Below are 27,230 nucleotides of genomic sequence, written 5' to 3'. Positions count from 1 at the left end.
CACTTGTCTGTTGTGATGGAATCCCAGACAGGTAGGAACTGTGAGAGTCTCCCTCAGACTGGGGTGGAATGGTCTGGAGGGAGCTGAGGGAAGTCACTGTTTATTAGTGGGGGAGGCGCAAGTGTTGTTGTTACCTCGGCCTCTCCCTTTGTTATTTCCCCTGTATCCGCCTCAAAAATATCCTCTGTTGGGGGATGTTTGCGTGGTGATTTTATAGGAAGAGGAGGCGGTGTCTGTTGAAATGTTTTTGGATGCTCTTCTATAGAAGGAGCGACGAAAGGAACAACGTGTGGATGGAGACTGTAATGCTTCCATAGATTTAGCAGTCTCCGTGTCCTTTTCCATCTTTTCTAGAATGGTATCTACAGCCGTTCCAAAAAGTTGTTCCTGATTGAACGGCTGGTTGAGGATAGTTGTTTGTACCTCTTGTTTAAATCCTGAGATGCGTAACCAGGCATGTCGTTAGCACACTAGTGTCAATGGACCTAGAGGCTGTGTCAGCTGCATCAAGGGCACACTTGATTAATGCGTTGGTTATTAATTTGCCCTCTTGAATTAAATCATTTGCCTGGGTTTTGTATTGATCAGGTAAATGTTGTAATAGGGTTTCTAGTTGATCATAGTGAGCCCTATCGTATCTAGCAAGTAATACTTGTGTGTTGGCTATGCGCCAATGATTAGCTGCTTGGGCAGCAACTCTTTTGCCAGAAGCATCTAGCAACTTAGATTCCTTATCCGGAGGTGGTGCGTCACCAGAGGTTTATGAGTTGGCACGTTTCCTAGCATTAGTTACCACTAGTGAGTCTAAGGGTAGCTTCCATTTGATGTAGGTGGGATCATTGGGGGCAGGTTTATATTTTTTGTCAATCCTGGGACTGAGAATTCTAGCTCTCACAGGGTCTTTCAATATGTCTGGGGTATGTTTAATAACCCCTTTTAGAATTGGCAGGATTTGGACAGTCTTCTGTGACTGTTCGAAGGTGTCTAGGAGGAAGTCCTCGTCTGCAGGGTCAGAATGCATCTGAACACCATGGTAAAGAGCAGCTCTATTTACAAGCTGACTGAAGCCAATATTGTCCTCTGGGGGAAGATGGCTTTGTTGGATATGGTTGGGGGGATCAGGGAGGTCTGGGGGATCTATTGGGTCATCATAATCATCCCAATTGTCCTGTGGTACGTCCGTGTCGTCATCAGGGTCAGTGTAAGGGTCATTGTTGCCTCCCCCACCCCCTAAATCATCGTCATCCTGCGGTGGTGGTGAAAGTCTTGGAGGTTGTGGCGGAGGGACAGGCTTAGGAGGAAAAACAGGCTCAGGAGGCAGGACAGGAGAAGAGGGTCTTATAGGTGAAGTGGCACAGTCTTTTTTCTTTACAGGCACTGCAGGAGTGTCTGGTGTGTCCAGCTTCCTTTTTTGTGTGGAACAGCAGCCACATGTCCTGTTTTGGGGTCTTGTCGTCGGGCCCGGCGATCACGGATGGTCTTCTTCGATCGAAAAGAGGCGCAGACCTGGCAATTGTTCTCATTGTGCGAGAGACACAGGTTACAGACCTTGTGATGGTCACGGAGTGGGAATTGCGCTCCACACTGGGGGCATTTTTTGAAGGGAGTCTTTTCCATGAGCTGTAGGCCCGAACGGAGTCTATAGGCCCAGCGGCCCGCGTCGATGACTGGAATCAAGTAGTTCAGATGTGCGTCGAAGAGCACGCGATCGAAACAATACCGTCGAGTAGTCGATAGTTTGCGTGTAAAAAAAGGTTTGGAGAATAAGGTGCCGAACTGGAGCGCAAAAGTTACATCCGAACCCAATGGCGGAAAAAAACAATATGAGGATGGAGTCAATGCCCATGCACACTATCGTCCAAGGGAGGAGTCACCTATCTCGTGACTAGAAAAGACTCTTCGAAGACAACAACAACGTGCAAGCATCCGAGCCCAACACCAGATAGCGATCTATGCATAGTGTACAATCTGCAGCTCATATGCCTCAAACATCTAGTAGTTGGGGGCACCCCTGAACGTTGCCTCCTCTGACAAGCAACGACCAAGAAGAAGAAGGACTGAACAGCCTTGCCAAAGCTAAGAAGAGGACGCCGCCCACTGACATGGCCCCAGCCCTACTTGCCTGTCCCCTGCTTGGAAAATCTATAAAAGTCTCTAAAACTGTATACAAATAACCAAAACACTTTTACTGACCTGTTTACAGGAAATGTCCAGTGCAGTATCCAGGTAAACTATACTGTGTAAGGAAGGTAAAATGTAAATTTATTTACTTGACATCCTATTGAAAAGTCGATACAAAGTATATGTGTAATATTTCAAAGCATTGCATTACCAGTTATTCTACCGTAATAAAATTCAAGTATATATACACACACAACTGCAATTCCAGGTTTGCTTGGTTATAGGAAATAAAATAACTAAAAGAATATTTTTCTACAAAACCAATTGGTCTGACGTTCAGTCTGAGTGTGCTCAATCATTTGCTGATTGAGTGTGTACAACAAATGCTTAACACTACCCTCTGATAAAGCCTTACTGCTCGCCCACACTACCACAAATAGAGAGTAAGAGCTATCTACTTTTACCTCTGCCTACCTTTGGGGTTCCACTGGACTCTGTGCATACTATACCTCACTTTGGTATATTATATACAGAGCCAGCTTCCAACACAGACGCATAGGTTATTCCTGAAATCCAGATCTTACAACAGGAAATGCGAGACATAGCTGAGGAGAAAGCCAGGGGGCATGCTTGGGCGACTCAGAGACTACTTTATGAGGTGGGAGATTAAGCCAACAAACGGATTGCATGGTTGGACAAAAGAAATAAAGAACGGAATTGGGTGCTAGAGGTCCGTACTCCGCAGGGAGAAATTTATAAAACAGCAGAGGTGAAAGCCGCAGCAGTTGTGGGTCACTATGAGAACTTGTATACATCGGCATCGAGTAGAACAGGGACAGACTATGCTGAATTCCTCTATGATGCACCCCCCCCCCCCCACACGCTGACACTACAGGATCGAGAGGAGATTGGGAAGGATCTCACTGTAGAGGATATGATTAGAGCTATTAGAGACCTGCAGTCGGGCAAGGCAGCTGGATGTAACGGCCTGCCGAAAGAACTGTACAAGGGAGTGGCATTGGTAGTGGCACCATATATGCTTAGTATGTTTCTTAAGGCACTGGAGCAGGGCAGTCTTCCAGTGGACCAACGATTGGCCACAATTGTTGTCAATCTAAAACAGGGCAAACCCCCTGACAACTGCACATCATACAGACCGATCTCGCTACTAAATATGGAGGCGAAACTGTTGGCTAAGGTACTAGCGACCAGACTTACTGGGGTAATAACATCTATAATTCTCCCTGCTCAATCTGGTTTCATGCCCCATAGAAGCACCAGGCTCAACTTGAGATGCCTATATGGGTACTACATCTTACTAGGGAAAGGTCCGAAGACGAAGCAGTGCTACTATCGCTGGACGCCGGTATGGTTTTTGATAGTATTGAATGGCCAGATTTGTTAGCGGTGCTTTGGCATAAAGTTCTGTGCCTGGGTTCGGCTACTGTATACGAACCCGCTGCCCAGGGTGCGAGTGAACAGGGTGGTGTCTCAAGGTCAGGTGCTCTGTATAAGGGCACAAGACAGGGACGCACGCTCTCTCCTTATGCTCTTTGCTATAGCTCTAGAGCCCTGGCGACATGGGTAAGGAGTGACCCACTGATACAAAGAATATCCAGGGGGAATGGCTGGGAAGAGAAGATAATGTTATACACTGATGGCACTGTTATATGCCACGAACACCCGTTCCTCGATTAGCACATACTATACATATTTCAACTGTTCAGTAGTTACTCCAGCTATCAGATAAATTGGGATAAGTCCCTCCTATTCGTGTTATTCGGGGACACACAGGCCCTGCCGTCCAGTGGACGAGCCCTAATGATTAAGGATAGGTTTAAATACATGGGCATAACAGTCTCCAAATCAGATAAAGACTTCCTGGAAGACCATCTATACCCACAACTACATGGGTTGCGCAGGGATGTGCTACACTGGAGGAAGCAAAACTGCCACTGTTACTAGGAAGAGCTGAACTGTTTAAAATGATGGCATTGCCACGTTTGTTTTATGTTCTCCAGAACACTCCTAGTAAGAAACCAACAGGCTTATCTCAGAAGATTGACTATGAAATAAGACGGCTTCTATGAGACTGTGGAAGCTTCAGGAAAGCCCGGCATAAGTTACAGAGGGGAGTGTTTTGAGGGAAGGATGGCCATTCCCGATATGAGGAAATATTACTGGGCTGCGCAGCTGGTCACTGTTAATGCTTGGGCATTTGTGGGTCTAGAGGAACCGGCTTACAGTCTTGATCACCTTACACATATGAAGGTAAGTGACTAAATTCCTGGGCTGGGAAGAGAAACTAATTGAAAGGACTCCCTTGCGGGACAGTGACCTTCTACAAGAAGTTGGCGGACTGAAGGGTTTCCGTTAATGGCGGCTTCTTGGGATTAACTATTTAGGAGACTTCTGAAGAGGACAAACTATTGTTGAGTTTGCGGATTTACAGGCAGAGTACAGATGCCTGACTCGGAACAGTTCCTATATTTGCAACTGAAACATGCATTGCGAGCCCACATCCAGGTGGATGAACAACTGCCAGAAGATGATGATTGGGCAGAGGCAAAACAGAGTTCCCGGGCGGTGGCTAGAAGAGCACGGTTTCGATCTTATACAGGTTCATATTTTGCACAGATCATATACCTCTAGGGCGTTGTTACACCGAATGGGCCGCAGTGAACATGCTCATTGCACAAGGGGCTGTGGAGAGGTAGGCACTTTCACACACTATGGGCCTGCCCCCGAACCCAGCAATACTGGAATGGGATAGCGCGGGTCATGTCAGAGGTGGTGGCTCATGAGGTCAGACTGCAGGTTCGATGGCATATACTGTGAGAGTCAGGGGATGACCAGTCTCACTAGGATATGGCTAATGGTAGCAGAAATAGTGGCAAAAAGAAATATTGCAAGGGCGTGGGGTGCGATTCAACCTCCGAGGGTTACAGAGTGGAAGGGGGATCTCGATATACGCTGTGCAGCTGAAAAAGTATTGTACCAAAGCCCTAGGTGCCCGAGGAAGTGGGGCAAGGTATAGGGTCGGTGAGTGGAATATAGAGAGACCTGAAATATTACAACTGTGGATGATGCTATAGGAGGGAGGGTCGTATGGAGTTTCATAATTGTAATGGAATGTCTCAAAGGTTGAACTCGCTGATACTATGCTGTAATGCAATTACTGTATTGAATATGAGCGATTAACCGAATACCCTCACTGAAACTTTCCAGATGATTCTGTAGTTATAACTGAAGTGTGTTGCTGAGTATTTTTTGAATAAAAAACTTGTTTAGAAAGGCACGATGTTGTGCATTTGAAATAAGCAAATCACAGCCAAGTGTTGCAACACGGTGCATAGCAAGGTCAGGAATACTTTGCAGGAGGTCAGACTGTGAAGGGAAGGAAGAGAAGATCGAAAGATATAGAGCTTTGGATTACTTCCACACTGGAGCCCGCTTTACAATATACACCTGCAACATGTTGGAAATATATTGGCTGCACCTCCAGAAAAAAAAAAAAATAAAAGCACAAAAAAGGCTGTTTCTTACTATTTGGATTTACAGAACAAATACTTGAGGTCAACTCAATGCTCTACAGTAAGTTCATTTTACCAGAAACAAGCAGTCTGCTGCTATAGTAACTGTTCAAATCAGGGATTTGACGCCACAATATACATATTTTTAAACAAAGGCTCCTTAAAATTATATATATATATATATATATATATACATACATATATATATATACATATATATATATATACATATACATATATATATATATATAGTTAAACCATACGTCTATGTCATAATGGCAAACAGAACATTGATTAAGATTATTTTGACACACCTTAGAATTACAATTCAAATTAAGTAATCAAGTAGAAAGGTTGCAATCATACCTGTCGACAACTTCACCTTTGCGCTCTCTTGCAATCATGTCCAACAATGTCTGCCTCAAGTGATCCCGAATACACCCATACCGTACGACTTGATCCCGGAAAATTATTAAACCCAAATTATAGACATTTTCTACGTTATTTTGCTGTACATAAACCCGGTCCTGTAATTAAGAGAATACAATTTACTAATCAAGTTAAAGTATTTATTTAAAAGATGCTTCAAGATTCCCAAATAAGGATTTATTTCCCCCTCTAACAATAGTTCTAACGTTTTTAAGTTTTGTACAGATTCTACATGCTTGTATATAGTGAAGAGCAAACATGAACATTCAAAGAACTAAGGCACGCATTGAACAACACAACAAGACAAGTACTAACAGTAACCCAGCGAAATAATAGTCAAAATACAGACCGCGATCCTTAAGATATACCCAGACTCCAAACACAGATGTTAATGAGATTTCAGGAAGACGTAGGGGACATCTACTGTAGGATTCTGAACATACTCCTAAAAGGCACTGTTATAGTCTCTTTTTGGGGTTTCCAAGTCAGGTCTGCACCTAAGAAGATTCCTTGGCTTTTTTATTACCTCAGATGAGGGAGTGCCTGTCCAAGCACAAACAGGCCATGGTCAGCTATCCTGTGTATGTAGCCCAATTTGAGAATTTCAGTTTTGTGAAGACTGAATTAAGCTCGTTAGCCGTCATTCAATTTTTGGAATAAAAAAAGCAAGGCACTGAGGGTACATTGTCACAAAGGCTCTGGAATTTGATGACCTGTGCATCATCTGCTCAATCAATACATTATGATCTAAGGATAGAGTAAGGCCTGGCAGATGGTTAAGATGGATATTGACAAGAACGGCAGACATTGCTGAGTCCTTAGGAACCCCAACTTGTGGGTGGTACAGGGCAGGAATATATTCAGGTAGAGAAGATAATGTGGACTTGTTTTGCAAGGAGGGATGTTATTCAATTAAAGGCATTGCTCTGAATACACACTTCTGTTGAGTGATCAACAAATGTGGGTGATGGACCAAGTCAAATGCTGCAGACATCTAACGTAATCAATGCGGTTGCCCCATCAGAATCAGCCCGTGTTCGGAGCTAATCATGTACAGTAGAGACAGGGATAAATTCAGCAACTTTGCAGGAGATGTAAATTAATCTGTGAAACGTAAAACGTGTACTTGTTTCAATAAATTCCAGTATCTGGTGGACGCCACTTTTTTTATCCGTTTGGTGAGAAAGCAATCATTAGCTAGTGGTCGGAAGTGTACAGGTATTCAATATCTTTAGTAGCGGATTAAAGATTTAGCAAGGTTTTAATACTAAATGAAGAATTAGATATCAATCATTTATGCTTCTTCCAAAATAGTTTCGAAATGTAGGATTTCGCAGAAAATTGCCAGGAGCATGGGTCACTTGGGGTCATGAACGTTAATTAGGTATTGCCAGAAGTAGAAGCTGTAATCCATCACTTGCCCTACAGTACCCCAGGACGAACATGGGTTCAAGAATTTGCAAATGAATTCCAAAGAAAACTGCAGCCTGTGAGAAAAACAGGAAAGGTGTAATTGACAAAAGTTTTTATTTTCCTTTCTCATACTGAAAACGACCAACCGTCAAATATCCTTCACCAGTTCCACAGAAAGCATTCTGTTTTAGCATGTTAAGAGTAGGTGTGAACATAAATTTCTGTTTAAATACCGATATTTCACATCTTTGGAGTAAACGATCATCATTTTTAGGTCTGGCTTGACAGTACAGCTGTTTACAATCCCCCATTACCAATTCTTTAAAAATATTAGTGGAGTTTCGAGGATGGTGAGCGGGAGCTCCCGACAGCCCCTAAAGTACGAGTTACTTACCTTCGGTAACGATGTATCTGGTAGAGACGTTGTCTAGCCGTTGATTCCTTAACTTAGAATTTCCCCAGGCGTGAGACTGGATCCAGAAATGTTTTGCAGCAGCACCTCTGCGTACCGGGGGACGGCACTACACGAGCCCGCCCTGACGTCGTCCACGTACGTGACGTCAGCAAGGTCATATATGTCCCTCCTGGCGCGCGGACGTCAGTTTTATTCAGAGAAACATTTCTACGGCACAACGCGGAGCCAACAATCAGAAACTGTGCCAGTATGGGAACAGTGTGCGATGGATGAAAAATCAGTGAATAAAGGAGGAGGATGGTGGGAGACACCATCTGAAAGACCGAATAGACACTGCCAACACATAAGTGGAAGCCGTGAGAAAGAGCCCCGCAAGTGAAACGGAAGCCCCTTCCCGAGTGCAACAAGGGAAAAACATCTGAATCAAAGGCACCATATAACAGAAAGAAGCCCCCAGCAGAGGCGAACTGTATATGAAAGCACCCAGGGGAGTGCAACAAACTGACCCCCTTTGAGATATAACCCAATGGCAATCGAAGAGGCGAGCGGAAAACACCACTAGACAAGGTCCTCACAGAACGGGGAGGCCGGGTGGGCGTTAAGGAATCTGCGGCTAGACAACGTCTCTACCAGATTGAATATGCTACTTACCAGTATGCATCTGTTCTTGGCATGTAGGGCTGCTGACATTCATATCTGTGCATAGATCGCCGCCTAGTGTTGGGTCCGGATGTTTGCACGTTGTTGTCCTGGAAGAGTCTTCGAAGTATCCTGAGATAGGTGACTCCTCCCCTGGACCACCGTGCGCATGGGCATCCTCTCCATCCTCAGATTGTTTTTTGCCATTGTGGCAGTGATGGAGTAGATACAAAAAGTGATGACCATGCTATACAGTAATTCTGAGAGCTGCAGCTGCTACAGGCGCCGGGGAGGAGGGTGGGCGATATGAATGTCAGCAGCCCTACATGCCAAGAACAGATGCATACTGGTAAGTAGCATATTCAGTTCGAGGCATGTGGGCTGCTGAATTCATATCTGTGCATAGAATACATAGCAGTACCTCCCATTAGCGGTGGCTACCAGTGCCAGCTGCAGCGGTCTGAAAAAGAGTTTTTAGAACAGCCTGTCCTACAGCTGCCTGCTGTTTTGATTGCACATCTACACAATAGTGTTTGGTAAATGTATGTGTAGTGGACCAGGTGGCTGCTCTACATATATCATGCAAAGGAATGTTTCCCAGGAAAGACATGGAGGCCCCTAACTTACGTGTTGAGTGGGCTCGTGGGGGAATCAGTAATGTGCGTTTAGCTTTTTGATAGCAAATTTGAATACATTTAACGATCCATCTGGCTATACCTGCTTTGGAGATGGCGTTACCTTTGTGGTGTGGGGCAAAGGCAACGAAAAGTTGTTTTGTTTTCCTAAAGACTTTAGTCCTGTCTATATAGTACATGAGGGCTCTCTTTACATCCAGTGTATGGAGTGCTCTTTCTGCGACAGTTTGTGGGTTTTGAAAGAAAACAGGCAGTTCAATGGTTTGATTCATGTGGAACTGCGATATCACCTTGGGCATGAATTTGGGGTTGGTACGTAGTACGACCCTGTTGGCGTGAACCTGTATGAATTGCTCTTGAACGGTTAGTGCCTGGAGTTCACTAACTCTCCTCAAAGAAGTGATTGCTACTAGGAAAGCTACTTTCCAGGTGAGGAATTGAATCTCGCATGAGGGTAGAGGTTCAAAGGGTGGACCCATCAGGCGTGTGAGGACCAGGTTGAGGTTCCACATTGGAGCTGGTGGGTGGCTTGGAGGAATTACTCGTTTGAGTCCTTCCAAGAATGCTTTGATGGCAGGCACTCTGAATAGAGAGAGGTGCTGCCTGTTCTGGAGATAGGCTGATATTGCGGTCAAATGGACACGTATTGAGGTGTATGCCAGATTGCATCGGTATAGGTGTAAGAGGTAACAAATTATGTTTTGGATGGATGCGTCTAGCGGGTTAATGTCGTTATTATTGCAATAAATGACGAACCTTTTCCATTTGGCTGCATAGCAAGCTCTGGTAGTGGGTCTTCTAGCTTCCTTAATGATGTCCATACAGTCAGGTGGCAGGTTTAGGTAGCCAAACTCTAGGACTTCAGGAGCCAGATTGCCAGGTTCAGCTGTTGCGGATCTGGGTGCTGAATCTCTCCATGGTTCTGCGTCAAATGCGCGGGTTTGATCCGCAGCCTTTGATGCGGCACCACGGAAAGTTCTAGAAAGGTGGTGTACCATGGTTGGCGTGCCCATGTTGGAGCAACCAGGACGAGTGTCAGTGAGTGTTGTCTGAGTTTGCGTGCCACCAGCGGTATCAGTGGTGCTGGGGGAAAAGCGTACGCAAATCTGCCGGACCAGTTCATCCATATCGCATTGCCCTGCGACTGCGGATGTGGGAACCTGGCGGCAAAGCTTTGGCATTTTGCGTTTTCGCTTGTGGCGAATAGGTCTATCTCTGGATGACCCCACTGTTGGAAGTACGGTTGGAGTACTTACGGATGTAGCTCCCACTCGTGCATCTGGTGGCTGTGTCTGCTGAGCAGATCCGCCATCTGGTTGTCCTTGCCGGGGAGGTGTTCCGCCATGAGGAATATGCTCCTCTGAATGGCCCACTTCCACATGCTCTGAGCCAGATGAGACAACTGTGGAGAGTGTGTTCCTCCCTGCTTCTGTATATAGTACATGGCAGTCATGTTGTCCGTCCGGATCAACACTACTTTGTTGCACAAGTGTACTTTGAATGCTTTCATTGCCAGGAAGATTGCCATCAGTTCTAGAAGGTTGATGTGCATCTTCTTTTGCTGTGTTGTCCATAGTCCCTGCACTGTGTAATTGAGTACATGAGCTCCCCATCCCTGGAGAGACGCGTCCGCTGTCAGTATTATTTGTGGAGCAGGCTCTTGGAACGGTCGGCCCTTGCAAAGGTTTTGTGGCTTCCACCAATGCAGAGAGTTGTATGCCCGACCGCTCACCAACACTAGGTCTTTTAGTTGCCCTTGAGCCTGATTCCATTGACGTGCTAAGCACTCCTGAAGCGGGCGCATATGTAGTCTCGCGTGTGGGACTATGAAAATGCAGGAGGCCATCATGCCTATAAGCTGCATGAACACTCGCGCGGGAAGGGAGTGTTGGGGTTTGAACTTGGAAATCAGCATTTGCATGCTGTTGATCCTCACTAAATTTGGCTGAGCTGTGGCTGCCAGAGTGTCTATGGTCGCACCTAGGTACTGTTGTACGTGTGCGGGTTGGAGATGTGATTTCGGGTAATTTAGTGAGAACCCCAGACTGTGAAGGAGGTGAATGGTGCGGGACATGTGGCTGGCACATTGCTGGGCTGACTTTGCCTGAACAAGCCAGTCGTCCAGGTAAGGGTAGACGTGAATTTGTTGCCTCCGTAGATGTGCAGCCACAGTAGATAGGCACTTTGTGAAAACTCTGGGTGCTGTTGTCACGCCGAAGGGAAGAACCTTGAATTGGTAGTGCTGCCCTTGAATAGTGAACCTGAGATATTTTCTGTGTGAGGGGTGAATGGGTATGTGGAAATACGCATCTTTGAGGTCTAGCGTGGCCAGGAAGTCTCCCTGTTTGAGCAGCGGGAGGACTTGTTGTAGGGTGAGCATGTGGAAATGCTCTGAGAGAATGTAGCGGTTGAGGGGTCTCAGGTCTAGTATAGGTCTGAGTGACCCGTCCTTTTTTGGTATTAAGAAGTACAGGGAGTACACCCCCGTACCTTGCTCGTGGACGGGCACGACCTCTATTGCGCCTTTTTTCAGCATACTTAGCACTTCCTGCTGTAATAGCGCTAAGTGCTCTGAGGACATAGGACGGTGTTTTGGTGGTATGGTGGGTGGAGTGGAGGTTAATTCTAGGCAGTAACCGTGTTTGATAATATCTTTGACCCACCTGTCCGTGGTGATGGAGTTCCACGTGGACAGGAACCTTTGTAGCCTTCCCCCGACAGGTGTTATGTGGTCGGGAGGAAGGGAGAGGGCGTCACTGTTTGTTCTTGGGGGAGGACCTGGTATTGCCGTATCCGCGTCCTCTACCCTTTGTGCTGGAGCCACGATATCCACCCCGGGTGTTTTTATCGTAAGTACTTTGTGTGTTGCCCTTGTTGAAGGTTTGCTGTGACCCCTGTCCTCTACCTGCTCCTCTATTTCCGGGGCGACGAAAGGAGCCACTCCGAAAGGACTGTGTTTGGAGAGCCCCCATGGACTTTGCAGTGTCTGTGTCCTTTTTTATTTTTTCTAGGGTGGTGTCGACCTCTGGTCCGAACAAGTAGTCGGGGTTGACCGGCTGATTGAGGATGTTATTTTGAACCTCAGGTTTGAATCCGGAGATTCGTAACCAGGCGTGTCGTCGTAACATGACGCTGGTATTTATTGCTCTAGCAGCTGTATCTGCGGCATCCAGTGCACACTTAATGGATGCGTTCGTGAGTTGTCCCTCCCTGATGAGGATCTCTGCTCCCTCTTTGTATTGGTCAGGGAGATGTTGGAGTAGGGTTTCTAATGTGTCATAGTGGGCGCGATCGTAGCGAGCTAGGAGCGCCTGGGTATTGGCAATACGCCATATATTAACACCTGGGCTGCAACCCGTTTGCTGGAGGTCTCTAGCACCTTGGACTCCTTGTCCGGGGAAGGAGCTTCGCCAGAAGTCTGTGAGTGCGCCCTTTTGCGAGCATTAGCGACTATGATGGAATCTAGAGGCAACTGGCCTCTAATGTACGTAGGGTCCCCAGGCGCCGACCTATATTTTTTGTCGATCCTGAGGTTTATTACTCTTGCCCTAGTGGGTTCTTTGAAAATGTCCTTTGCTGGTTTAAGGACACCTTTCAGCATGGGTAGAGTTTTGATATTCCTTTCTGAGGATGCGAAAGTATCCATTAGAAAATCGTCCTCGATTGTGTCAGAGTGGAGTTGCACACCATGATTGGCGGCAGCACGTTCAATGAGGGCGTTGAATGCGGCAGTGTCCTCTGTGGGAGACGTTTTCGCGCCATAGAGCTGCGTGTCCTGTGTATCCATAGGCGCACCCGGGTCTACAGGGTCATCCCAAGCCTGGTCAGGGTCCTGTTGGCCTTCAGGGTCCATCTCTCTGGGGTAGGGGACATCGTCACCCATGTAGTCCTCCAAAGCATCGGTTTCGGAGGGTGTCGGAGAGAAGGGCTGTGAATCTAGGTAAGAGGTATGGAGACGTTCGTAAAGAACTGGTTCCGAATCCGCTGACAGCTTTTTCTTTAGCGGGATCCGGTAGGAGTCCAAAGGCTGCTCGGAAGATATTCTCCGCTTGTGGAGCATAAGTCTGCCGGTGTCGGCATCGATGATGTGGGACGGTGACGTCTCCGTAGGAGAGCGTTCGGCAGGTGTGATCCTAGTTTGGGTGACACGTGTCCTGATTTCAAACAGTTTGGGTGCCGTGGATGGTGGCAGTCCAAAAGTGATGTTGGGTATTGCTGGAGAAGCTTTTTGAGCTTTTTTCGGCTCGGAGCCCGACGTGTCCTGGAGGGCTGCCTTTTCTTTGATGCGTTGCAAGGACGCTGCAACTTGTCGAACCTGTAACGCCGACGGTTCTTTGGCGCCGAGCGGTTCTGCAGAGGCAGGCGTGGACTTCTTCGGGGCCATCGAGTCGAGGAGAGGTAGTAGCTGTCGACGACGTCGATGATTGGGCCTTCGGTGCTGCTTTCGAAGCGATGTGCGACGCAGCGGCCATTTTGACCTTCGTGGCCGGAGCCGATTGTTTCGGTGCCGGGGGCCGAGGCGGCTTGGCGGTACCGATGGCATTTTTCCGTGTGTCGGCGCCGACGGCTGCTGCGAGTTCGGCACCGAAGTCCCGTTTGGTGCGGTCGGTGCCGACGGGTTTGGCTGGCGTCGAAGGTGTAGTGGGCTTCGATCCGACCAGTGGTAGTTTCACTTTCGGTTTCTGTGGAACCGATACGACTTTTGGTTTCGGTTTCGAGGAAGGGAAACCAGTCATTTTGGGCACTAATGGCTGTCGCTGAATGTCCGAGGCCGGGCCAGATGTCGGGGCCGAAGAACTGCGGGATAGGTCTTGGGTAAGGCCCGAAGGCGATCCCTCGACCGGAGCCATTGACTGACGCACTGGGATATCCTCAGTCTGTACGGGTAGGCCTTGCTCGTCACCGGAGCTACTTTCTTCGGCCCCTAAGGCCTCATCGTAGTCTCCTACCTCGGTGTCGGCTTCTTCCCTTTGAAAGAGTTGTTCTTCGATGTCTTCCGATCCGGAATCGTGTTCGGAAGCGGGGCTGGAGGGTAGGTTCTCCACGCCTTCCACATCTTCGTCCTCGGCGCTGAAGATGTTGGTCGGGGCCTGTGCCGCTTGCTGCGCTTCAAGTCTCGCTGCTCGTCGATTCCGGAGAGTCTTTTTGGATCGGAATCGGGCACAGGCCATACATGTGGATTCGTCGTGATCCGGTGAAAGGCATTTGTTGCACACCGGGTGGACGTCGACATGGGGATATTTCGCATTGCAAACAGGACACCGCTTGAATGGTGTCCTCGATTCCATCATCGATGTAGGGTCGATGGTCGGATACGATGCGAAAAAGTTGTTGTTGAAGACAGTAAACTAACAAGTAACTGTCGATACCGATCGGGAACAGTACCGACGCGAACTAAAGGCCTTTTGGCCTGAAAAAAAGTTTTTCCTAACTTGAGTCAAGATAAGCACATCCGAACCCAATGGCGGAAAAAAACAATCTGAGGATGGAGAGGATGCCCATGCACACTGTGGTCCAGGGGAGGAGTCACCTATCTCAGGATACTTCGAAGACTCTTCCAGGACAACAACGTGCAAACATCCGGACCCAACACTAGGCGGCGATCTATGCACAGATATGAATTCAGCAGCCCACATGCCTCGAACACATCGTTACCGAAGGTAAGTAACTCGTACATCTGATAGAGACATCTAGCCGCAGATTCCTTAACTTAGAATAGATACCACTGCCATACCCCAAGGGAGGCGGGTCTGCGACAGGACAACAGAAAGCGCCAAGCATCTGATCCGGCAACAGAGCAATGGATAAGGGTGTGTGGGTGGGGGGGCTGTGGCAGAACAGCCGACAGCAACCCCAGCAGCTAGAAGAGCAGAAGTCACAGGATAGAAGAAATCCGAAAAACATGCCAGAATGGCGACACATCGTGCCCGTATAAAAAAATGACAGGTAGAATGGCATGAGCTCTATACCAGAGCAAGGAAAGAGAGAGAGCAAGAAGGACCACTCCCCGCTAAATGGCACACGATAAGTGCATTGACCCAAGCTTGAAAAGAAATCGAAGAGATGTAACCAGCGCCTAACAGACTAGCCTATAGAAGGAAGCCGAAGGAGCCGGTGGCAAGAGCCCAAAGGCAAGAGCCAGAACCTGAGCAATGCGTACGGAAAACCCAGCAAGACAAGAAGCATGCTAAGCGCACACCCAACCCCAAAAGGGGTAAGGAGGGAGAGTAGCACCAATCTCCGACCCACCGAAGCAGGTAGAATATTTCGCCAGCAAAAGGTCAAAAAGACCTTAAAGTGGCTTACACAAGAACAGAAGAGTGCCCGACCGGGCAGCATGAGGTCAAAGTGAGAAACAACCCACAACATAGACTTGTAGACAGTAATCAATGACCACTGCCATCAAAAGAACTGTCCCGCAGGCGTAGCTGCAACAAGAGTAGGCATATCCGAAGGAAGAGGCCAAAAACACCACGGTAACGAAAGGTGGGAAAAGTCTCAGAATCAAAGACCAACACTCCAGAAAGACGTGTACAGCGTTGAACAACAAAAAGGGAGCATATGTCAATTTGGAAAACCACTCCAGTAAGTAGAAGCAAGAAGGAACCCAAGGCCAGCTTGCAACAACTCAGAAAAGCCCCCATCACACATGGAGATATTGGTCCAGACGTCACAGCCTCGACAAGAGGGAGCGACATAGGAAGAGGAGAACAAGCCAGGAGCATGAACATGTATATACCGGACCATACCTAGAACAGTATGGGCAGGTAGGAGCAGTTTTGGAAGAGGAGACCATGAAGCCTCCAAAGGAGGTGGATGACCATGGCGAAAGCAGATGGCACCAGGGATAAACATAGAACACCGTACAACAGACCACCAAGTGACGCATGGAGCCTACATGACCCCCAGGCCCAGGTGAGATAAGCAAGGCTATATAATAGCATACAAGTACCCCACATGGAGTATGTATACCCCAAACAACAGGGGACACCTCTTAGGGCAAGAAGCCAGGCCAAAAGAACGCAGTAACAAACTGAACCCGTGAGCTGGGTTCCGAGCCGTAACAACAACACCGAGCCAAGCCACCGGCTGAATACCACAGTCAGAGGAAACAGCAACCTGTGGAACACGGCCACAAAAGGCCAATAGGCAGCTGAAAGCAAAAAACGCATCCAAGGGATGCCAATAAAAGGGTAAGCACCCTTGACCACAGAAAAAAGAAGACGTACGGCTCACTGCCCATGGTAAACATAGAGTGCATCCAAGGATGCGAAATGAAAAAGTACCGTAGAAGACAGGCCCAAAAGGGCCTAATTGGGAGGGCGAAAGCCCGCTAGGAGCCGGCGAACCGCCAACTCGGCGTGAGCATCAAAGAGCAAAACCCCATCAAAGGTTAAGTCAACCAGTCGCTCCCGTATATTTTCAGGGAAGACGCTATCTCGCAACCAAGCGTGACGCATTAAGGCAACAGAGCTCGCCATGGCTCGGCCCAAAGAATCCGCAGTATCGAAGGCTGAACGGAATGTGAATTCGGCAAGGTCGCGGCCATCCCGGATGAGGCGAAGAAGATCAACTCGAGCACCTTCAGGGGTGGCAGTATGCAAAGACTCTGCAGAGTCCCACAGGGCAGAGGTAGCCCGAGCCAAAACACACACTGTATTTAAGGACCGTAGGGCAGCACTAGTGGATGCAAAGACGTTCCTACCCCATGACTCAAGCCACCTGGACTCCGAAGAGGGAGGAAGCGTTAGATTGGGCACAGAAGGAAAGGCAGTCTGCAACACGAACCCCTGCGCATCAGGGTGCACACAAAGACAGGCCGGATCATGTGGAGCTGGACGGTGGCGGTGCAAAACTGAACGAGCCACCGGGTCACCTGACGCAAGTCGGACCCAGGTACCCAAAAGGCAAAAGCGGCTCCATATTTCCAGGCCCACCGTGGAGGACCTAAAGCAAGGGGTCCACAGACAAAGGGATAGAGGGGGGTTGCATATTTAAAATGCGGGAAGCCAAAGAGACCACTCTCAAAAAAGCCGCACCAGCCTCGGTAGCCCTCCGTGGAGGGGAAAACAGCTCATCAGTGGGGGAGGGTTGTAAGCTGACCCTCCCAAGACACTGAGGGTGCGCCCAATGCTCCACGGAAGGAAGCCCAGGGATGTGGAATTCCTATAGCCCGACGCCCAGGACATATTGTTTGGGGTCAAGGGCAACAGGTTTTTATGTGTATTTTGTCCTTGGGACAAGTAGGCCCAGCCCCCTGCAGCACAAACCCTTTGGCTGCCAGTGTGCAGTACCACAATTAAGGATCAGGAAAGGGCACTGTCTGCAGTTAAGGTAATATTTTTGTCCATATGTGAATGATGTTCAAACTTGTATATGTATATATATCATGTGATCAAGGGCTTACGGGCCCGAAACGCGTCATGGCGGCATCCACTGCGGGTAATAAAAGTAATTAAGCACAAGTTGGTGTCCGTTTCCTGCTTTCGGAAGGTCCAGCAGCACGATTCTTCCGAATTAGTTGGATTTCGAGGAGATATATATATATATATATATATATATATATATATATATATATATATATATATATATATATATATATATATATATATATATATATATATATATATATATATATATATATATATATATATATATATATATATATATATATATATATATATATATATATATATATATATATATATATATATATATATATTTTTTTTTTTTCTTTTTGGGAAAAAACTTTATTGTGCAGAAAACCTGCAGTACAAACATGGGCCTACAACCACCAGGGCCGGCCGCTAGCACATGCATACCAATTACGTGACGTCACAAAGAAGCGACCGCTCCCCAGAGGCGCAGCAGGGAATACAAAAGTTATGCTCGGCAACTCAGAAGTTAGACAGAATACCGATATTTTAAATGTTGAAGATAAGAAAACGACCAAAAAAAAACTCAAGGCGAGAAACAGTCTAGACAGTGTCAAGCGCCGACGGGGGGACCCCACCCAGCCAGGTAAAGAAGCAGGAGGTCCAACTATCGACCCATCTCGCTCCTCCCCTGGATAGGGAAGGTGGCAGAGAAGCTGGTAAATAAACAACTGTCCCACTTCCTGGAGGCTAACCTCCTCTTAAAAAACTCCCAAACCGGCTTCAGACCAGGTCAGGGGACAGATACCGCCCTCCTGGCGGCCGTAGAGAAAGCGAGAGAGATCATTGACACAGGAGGATCAGTGGCAGTGGTCCTCCTGGACCTCAGCGCGGCATTTGACACTGTCAACCATCAGGTCCTAGCCCAGCGCCTAGACAACATAGGTATACAAGACCGTGCTCTGAGATGGCTCACATCTTTCCTCTCACAACGCTCCTTCCAAGTCTGGGAAGGAGAAAGCCGCTCCTCTCCAATTCCCCTCCGTTGTGGAGTGCCCCAGGGCTCCTCACTGAGCCCCACGCTCTTCAACGTGTATATGGCCCCACTGGAGGAATTGGTCGCCCCATTCGGAGTGACGATCGTCAGCTACGCTGACGACACCCAGCTAGTGGTGACTCTCTCACACCCCAAGCTAAAACCCTCCAACCTGCGTGACTGTCTCTCCACCGTCCACCAATGGATGAGCGACTCTGACCTAAAGCTCAACGGGTCAAAAACAGAGATCCTGCTCCTCGGCCACAAATCCCCGAGTCTCCCACCTGACATCTGGCCCGCCTGTATGGGTGACCCCCCCTCCCCCAAAACAGAGGTCAAGAGTCTAGGAGTGTGGCTTGAGACTGACCTCACTTTCAGGACCCAGGCTAGGAAAACTGCCGGTATCTGCTATGGGCTTCTAAGATCATGCAGAAAGGTACTGCCCCTACTACCATTCAAATCTCGCCTCCTGCTAATCCAAGGCCTAGTGCTAGCAAGGCTAGACTATAGCAACGCCATTTACCTCGGCGCACCGGAAGCCACCTACCAGATCTTACAAAAAACCCAAAATGCTGCAGCCCGCCTGCTCACAAACACCCCATCTAGAACATCGGCCAAACCAGCGTTGAGGAAACTTCATTGGCTCCCCGTGAGGGAAAGAGTCGCATTCAAAGCCCTTTGCTTGGCCCACAAGACCCTGCACAACGCTGGCCCTCCCATTCTGAGCACATGGATCACCCCATACAAACCACCGAGAGCTCTCCGGTCTGAACAGGGAAACCTTATTGTGGTCCCCAGGGTGAAGAAAACCCGCGTTGGCGGCCGCAGATTCTCTGTGAACACAGCCAGAAAATGGAACGCACTTCCCCCAAACCTTAGAGCGGAACCAAACCTTTTAAGATTCAGGAAATCCCTCAAAACCCTCCTCTTTCCTTGATCTACTCGAAGTCTTCCCTGCCCCCCCCTTTAGGAGTACGAGGTTCAGCGCTGGGATACTCAAGGGTGACTATGCGCTCTATAAAAACCTAAAATAAATAATAAAAATAAATAATAAAGATGACCGGGGGGGGGAGGGGGAGGCAGCGGGGAAGCCAGAACAATCAACGTAAAGAGTACAGTATTCAAGGAACCCTAGGATCAGGGGGACAGGGAAATATCAGAAGTGTCTTCAAAAGGGGGCGTACAAATGTTACCGCGGTAGGCGTTCCACTGACCCCAAATTCTACCCCACGCCCCAGGCTTGCCCCGAACCAGATATACCGTCTTCTCCCTGAACATACACCAGTCCATGTTCTCCTTCCACACTGACACGGCGGGAGGCCGCCGGGAGCCCCAAAGCTGCACAATATCCCTCTTTGCAATCATGTTCCCAAGTGCCACCCACCGGGCCAGGGCAACGTTGTAATCATTCGGCTCCCATACATTCAGCAAACATCGACGAGCCTCAGGCAACAGAGCAACCCCAGTAACACACTCCATTACCGCATGCACACGGCACCAATAAGCCGCAACCTCGCGACACTCCCAAAGAGAGCGAAGGGCTGGGACACCCTCCCATTGACAACAACCTGAGCCAGCGGATCCGTATATAAAAGTCTGACCCAACTAATAAATCCCGGCCCGAAACCGAACTTCGCCAGTGTGGCCCAGAGATATGGCCATTCTATAGTATCAAAGGCCATCGTGGCGTCCAAGGAAGCCAAGATGGCCGGCTCGGAAAGAAACTCCGCCCTGGCGAGAATGCCATGCAAACGCCTCAGATTGAGAGCGGTGTTCCGGTGCGGGATGAAACCAGATTGATCTGGTTGAATCAGGTCACAGATAACAGCGAGTAGGCGATTAGCGAGGACCTTGGCGAGGATCTTTGGCTCAGCATTCAGTAGGGAGATGGGTCTGTATGAGGCACAACGATCACGAGGCTTGCCCTCCTTGGGAATCACAACTATGGTGGCCAGACGCTGGTCACTAGGGAGGGAACCAAGCTCACGTGACTCCAAAAACATATCACGGAGAAAAGGCGCGACTTTATCCGAACACAATTTGTACAATTCAATGGGCAATCCATTGGGGCCCATAGCCTTACCAGTACGAAGGGAACGAATCGCGATAGCAATCTCGTCGGCTGACAACGATGCCTCCATGCACTCTCGATCCTCTTCAGACAGGCAAGGTAGCGCGATATCCCTCAACAAGGAACGAGAGTCAACCTCATCTCTGTCGGACACCGGGGAGTAAACCACACGAAAATAATCAGCAAAGCACTCCACAATCTCACCAGGGTCAGTCACACGAACACCGCCGGAATCCTGAAGCACAGGCACCACACGGTTCACTCGCTCCTTCTTATCGACCCACGCAATCAGTTTACCCGCCTTATCCCCAACATCATACAGTCTACCTTGCTGTTCCCTGCACAGTGTCTTGGCAGCATCAGTAACAAGGGATTTGTATTCGAACTGTTTCAAGCCAAGGGCGTGGAGCCTATCCTGGGTGACACCCGAGTCTAGCTCAGCCTCTAACTCCAGTATTTCAGCCTCCAGCCTCACGACCTCCCCATTCTTAGCTTTCTTGGTAGCAGCTATTAAAGAGAGGGCCTGTCCATGAATAACAGTTTTGAAAGCTTCCCACAGGGACACTGAGGACAGGACAGACCCCTCGTTCTCCAGGAAGTAGTGGTCGAGCGACTTAATGAGGCTGTCGCGAGTACTGGGGTTGCGCAGATACCAAGGGTTAATAGGGGCGATCCGCAACGCAGCTTGCGTCCCCGTGTAGCACCGAGTTAAAGTCCCCACCCAGGAGGAGAAGACTATCGGGGAGTTCCAACAACATCCGGCCAACATCAGAGAAAGTAGAGGTCTGGAGGCCTGGGGGAACATGTATCATATATCGTAACCAAGGAAAGGGTCCTGCCCTCCCACCTCCCAGTTAGGGCAGCATACCGCCCTCTGTCATCAAGGATGACATTATCAATCTCCAGTGGGAGGGAAGACCGGACAAGAATACCAACCCCTCTGGAACCAGTGGTGAACCCAGAGTGTGCAACCAATCTGTATCCCCACCTGTTCATAGCATGACACACATTGCCAACCAAATGCGTCTCCTGCAGGAGTACAACATCAGGAGTCAAACGACGCAAATATTGCAATACAACACCCCGTTTGATACGATCCCCCAATCCATTGACGTTCCAAGATATCAACCTCAACCCACTACCCCCCATCCCCACCAAAGTAGCAGGAGTCTCCCCCCAGAGAGCAGGACACCAGAAGCAAAGAAAGAACCAATATGCCGCCTTGAGAAAAGAAAACACAAACACCCCAACCAAAACCCATTACAACTCCCCCCTCCCTGCACCCCTGCAAACAACAAAACCACCCCAAAATGCAGTGTGCCTGTCGCCCTAACAATCCCATTCTACAAAAAGGCCCCGGAGGAGGAGAGAGGCCCGTCTCCACCCGCCACCCAGACGCGAACTACTTATCAGACAAAATATACAAAAGAGGTAGAACCCAACTGAGCAATGTCCGATTATCAAGGTTAGGGACCGAAAAGTCACTTCTGTGGAGGCTCACCACCGCCAGGATGCCCCGTTCGATCGCCCCGGCCAGGCAGTGAATCCAACCAGTCACTCACATTGTCCGGTCGTTCAAAAAAGAAGGTCCGTTCCTCATGTTCCACTCGAAGCCTGGTAGGGAAAAGCATGGCATACTTCAAGCCCAGGTCCCGAAGACGTCGCTTAACCCCCTGAAAGCCCATCCTCTGTCTCTGCACAAGTTGAGTGAAGTCCGTGAAAAAATTGACAGAGGAGTTTTCAAATTTCACCGGGCCGTGCACCCTCGAGGCCTGCAAAATCGCATCACGGTCCCTGAAATGAAAAAGTTTAGCAATGATAGGCCTCGGGGGAGCGCCAGGCTTGGGCTTGCCGCCCGGAACACGATGTGCACGCTCCACAGCGAAGAACTTGCTGAGTCCAGAAGGGGCAAGATGAGTAAGGATTAGATCTTCAACCAGGAGGTCAACAGAACGAGTCTCGGGATTCTCCTATGACACGGATGTTGTTGCGTCTTACCATGTTCTCAAAATCGTACAGCCGATGGGGCATCAAGTCGTTGGCTGATTTCAGGGCGCCAAGGTCTGTTACAAGTCCCGACACATCGGCCGTGAGGCTGGAGGTCTTCAAATCCAGCGACTACACCTTCTCGTTAGTTTTGGACAGGTCAGCCCTGATTAGAGTGACGTCAATGGCGACCGTGTCAATTTTACGAGCCAGGGCCTCATACTGCCGGCCGATGGTCTCCTTCATGCCGGTGATGGCGCCCATAATGTCCTGCAGGGACAAGTCAGCAGGGGCAGATAGGTCTTCTCTGGCGTCCTCTGGGGTACTGCTGGAAGGCCTGGGGGATCCTTTGGCTTGAGTATAGCGGTCCATAACATTTGTCTGGAACTGTCCCCCACGGAGAGACGTCTTGGTCTTCCGCCTCTTGGGTTCACCCCTGCACGCCATGGTGGAAGATGCACCCCGGAGGGGCCCACAAGACCGAGTGAAAATGGCCGCCGGTCAAGAAGCAGGCTCGTGGGGTCTGGAGAGAGGCGCGACTTGACCCAGTACGCTGTGATGAGAAGGCACCGATGACAACAGAAGAAGGCTGGATTGGTCCCCGGCCGAGCGAAACAGGCCCTCAATCAGACCACGCCAGAAACCGAAAGCGAAACCGAAAGTGGAGACACGGCCACTGAGGCGGTCCCAATGCCGTTGTTGTTCAACTACGCCCCGGCTCCACAGATCACCAAGTCCCCGGCACGGCCTCAAGGTGGGCCTCAAAAGTTCAAAATGCCGTAATTTCGGTCGCCCAAGTCCGATTCAAATTCTGGAAAGGGTTATGGATTCAAATTCTGGAAAGAGTTATGGACTCAGTCTAGGTTCGCCTTCGAAAGCCTGTCCAAGAAATCAGGATATCATCAGGATAATTTGCGAGGAGCGGCGAGGGTCCGGGGAGCCCTGTGCTCACGCGACCATCTTGGATGCGCGCCAAGCTCCTCCCCCAAACTTGCATATATGGTTCATTAATTGAAAACCTTTATTATTAGGGTGAGCGCTCTACGTAAATGTTGTAAGCTTGACTGCACTACTGACAATGGTTCCAGTATAAAAATGTGTACACACGTTTTCAAAGTTTAGCAATATGAGGCTATAGCTAATGCTCCCAGAATGCTCTCTGATTGGATGTAAATATTTGCATAAGCTTGAAAGCAAGATTGATGAATCTTTGCTTTCAAAATGAAATGTTGATATAAAAATGAAAGCGGGAAAAAAAACCATTTAACTAAACTACTGTAAACTTTCAGGTACCATTTCTTTGCAGCATCATTTAGTAATGTGTTGGTGCATGCTAGTATTTCCCAAACAATTCATATTGGAAAATCGGTGTAACCAGTTTCAATAAGATTATTGGAAACAAAAAAAACCAAGCATTGGCTAAGTCAGTAGGTCTCAATTTGGTGGTCAGCTTTTTAGTTTTGTCAATGTGGGACTTGTTTTGGCATAGTTTTTGTAAAACCTTATTGGTGTGGGAGCTGCCGTGCCCTCACGATTATAACAAACATTGGCAAAAGCAAAAATTGTTCTTGGTCTCAAAAAGCACACACTGCCACAGGAGTTACTGGCACTGAACATACCTACTTTGTGTGCTGATATGTTCCTTGTAAAAGAGCAGAATGCTGTCACTCACAGTGAAGGCACCTGATACAGAGAGAGACAGGATTTTAATAAGCGCAAAAGGTCATGGCCAGACTAAATTAGGGGCACAATTAAGGAAAGTCTCAAAAGTGCACCCATGGTATATGTCCTTGCATTAAGTGCAGCTATACGGCTTTTGTGAAATCCCAATAATATACAAAAGTAGAACAAGAAAAAGTACTCCTAGAAAATATTTGTGAACTGCATTTTAGCATGAGCAGATATGCATGTGTAGATTTTCTCATGTGAAAATCTGAGTGTTTGCAAATTCACTTTCCATTTACCCACTTTTTTCCCAACTCTCGAAGAAGGCTTACATCTGCCATTATCAGGACTCAATTTCCAACATTTCTCAGTATGGGAAAAGATTAAAGAGTTGTTGAAAACCCTTAAAAATGCAAATTAGTAGGTTTGCACAGACATAAAAGGGCATTCTAACCCTGGAACTATTGCCTACCACTACCTTCAGCCCCAGTATGTAGATCTGTGGGAACGTGGCAACATAAGGACATTGCAAGTAATCAAACACTACTATGGTATGAGCCCTGGCATGATCAGAGAAGCTATATCAGAGCTCTTATATAATGAGATTGCTGACAATTTGTCGCTGCACTACATGGCACCAAAGGGACAAGTGGATTTTGTTCCAGGACAAGTAGATTTATGAAGCAACTTGCCCCATGGACAAGTATATATTTTAATAAATTCCACACCCCTGGAAGCCCCACGAAACAGTGAGGATCCTGACGGGGCTCCTAGGGAGGCGAACAGCCTGCCGGATTTGGGAGCTCCTGAGGAGACTCCACAAATTCCAAGGGGGGCACTGGCAACACTAACTCCGGTGACGCCGGGCGGGAGGGCGTCGCCGAACTCTCTCCAGAGGCCTCTATGGAAGAGTCCAGAACCCAGGGTCGACACGGCGCCGAAACGATGCATGTCGGCGCCGATTGTGCCTCGTCAGACGCAGACTCTGCAGCATCCGAGACGGCGCTGAACCCGGCTCCGGACAGGCGGCCGCCTGCCCGGAAGACTGGGGTGTGCTCAAGTCAGGGATATGAGCACCGGCAACCACCTGCGGCGCACAGGGAGCTCCGCGGGGCTATGCGGCGCAACAGAGGCGCCGTGAGCCGTACAGGGGGACCCCGCTTGGCCACACCCAAACACCACACATCTCCGACGTTCCTGGGAGGCAAGGGCTCAAGAGGCACCGAGGCCGTCTGTGACCCCACAAGAAGCAGACGTCACAAGGATGCCCCAGGAACGGGAGAGGACCCAAGGGAGGCCTGCAAAGCCGTAGCATAGGCCTCCATTTGGGCCCCGAGTTGCCCCTACACCCAGAAAAGGGCGGATGGGGGGGGGGGCGACCGTCGGGAGCACAAGTCCGGAAACCAGCGCCCCGGACAACAGAAGGTGAGGTCGAACACCTAGGCGACAAGCGCCTTGACTTACCAAGTGGAGAACGACGGCCCCGGATCCCAGAAGGCGATAAGACGACGGAACTGAACAGAAGAGGGACCTGCAGTCGATGACGGGGCCGGGGGGCGAGACGACTCCGACCGGGACAGCCGCACCGAAAGAAGCTTCATACGGCGCTCCCAACGAGAGTTTGGTATCAGACGCTGGCAGGCTTCACAGTCCGTGGAGTCATGGTGCTCGCCCTGACACCACATACAAATAAGAAGCGGGTCAGTCGCGGACATTTGCCGTGAACAGGAATTACAAGATTTAAAGCCCGAAGGCATCACACACTGTTCGACGCGAAGCGTCGAAAATGAGGCCTGAAAACAGGCCAGAGGAGCTCACTCCGGATCGGCGTTGCACGCGGAAAACAAGGAAACTGACGTCAGCACGCCGGGAGGGACTTATATGACCTTGCTGACTTCCTGTACGTGGACGACGTCAGGGCGGGGTCGTGTGGCGCCGTCCCCCGGCGCTCAGAGGTGCTGCTGCAAAAAATGTCCGGATCCAGTCTCACGCCTGGGGATATTCTAAGTGAAGGAATCTGCGGCTAGATGTCTATCAGATGAGATGTCCATACACTTCGGATTTTAATTAATTCAGATCCGAACCTTATACCGCTCCAATTATGCTAGAACAATGATGGTACTGATCGGGCGGACAAGGGATGAACAATGTCTACGAGGTTGCAGGCAGACAGGCACCTTCTTTCACATCCTCTGAGACTACCCCCTTATTCAAAAGTACTGGGCAGCGCTGACTGACTGCATAGCGGTTGGGGGAGAGGGCATTAGCCTATAAGCCAAGCAATGTATTTTGCCAATCTTTATAACATCTCTGGCGTAAGAGTTATGAAGTGATTATATATAGTCAAGGACCTCAAATGGGTTTGTTTGTTTAGCTAAATGCAAGACAGTTCTACTGGTGGCCCTGGGATATAAGGGGTAGCGATTGACAATAGCACCTACACAATACTGCCCAGTAACCTCTGAATGCTACACAAACCCAGAAAAGGCCTTGCAGTTCCTTAGGAGTGTGAGGAGAATAATAATGCCTTTGGGTTTGCATGGAGGGCTTTTTTATACTAGGATCCTATAACCGGAAGCCCAGGGTAAACTTTGAAGAGCAAAGTTACTTGGCATTTTCTTATGCCCTGAAAATAATCAGTTCCTTATTGCTAAATGTTCAAAAGGATTTTAGTGGGATATTTGAGATTTGTCAACAGTATGGCAGAAAGCTATCAAATGCAAAGAGCATTATACTCTTGCAGCTTCGCCTTGACACTGGCTAGGCACTTCACAAATAATTGCAAAGAAGGAATAAGACTCAAAACATGAACAAAAAGGTTGAGGCACTGAAAAAAATACCAACAGATGACAAATGGTAGGAAAGATTTCGAAATCAATTGAAAAACATTAGCAAACTACACAACAATTAGA

The 27,230-nt window shown here is 48.7% G+C and overlaps 1 protein-coding gene across 1 annotated transcript in view; it reads right to left on the bottom strand.

Annotated features, from left to right (window-relative positions):
• CUL3 (cullin 3) overlaps window positions 1-27,230 on the bottom strand; it is a 611,025-nt gene that overhangs the window by 441,673 nt on the left and 142,122 nt on the right. The window contains exon 4 of the mRNA XM_085634401.1: window positions 6,021-6,181. Coding sequence (XP_085490527.1) covers window positions 6,021-6,181 — 161 coding nt within the window. The remainder of the gene's footprint in view (window positions 1-6,020; window positions 6,182-27,230) is intronic.

This window comes from Triturus cristatus, chromosome 11, assembly GCF_964204655.1.
Source record: "Triturus cristatus chromosome 11, aTriCri1.1, whole genome shotgun sequence".
Classification (NCBI taxonomy): Eukaryota; Metazoa; Chordata; class Amphibia; order Caudata; family Salamandridae; genus Triturus; species Triturus cristatus.
This window is presented reverse-complemented; position numbering and strand designations above follow the sequence as displayed.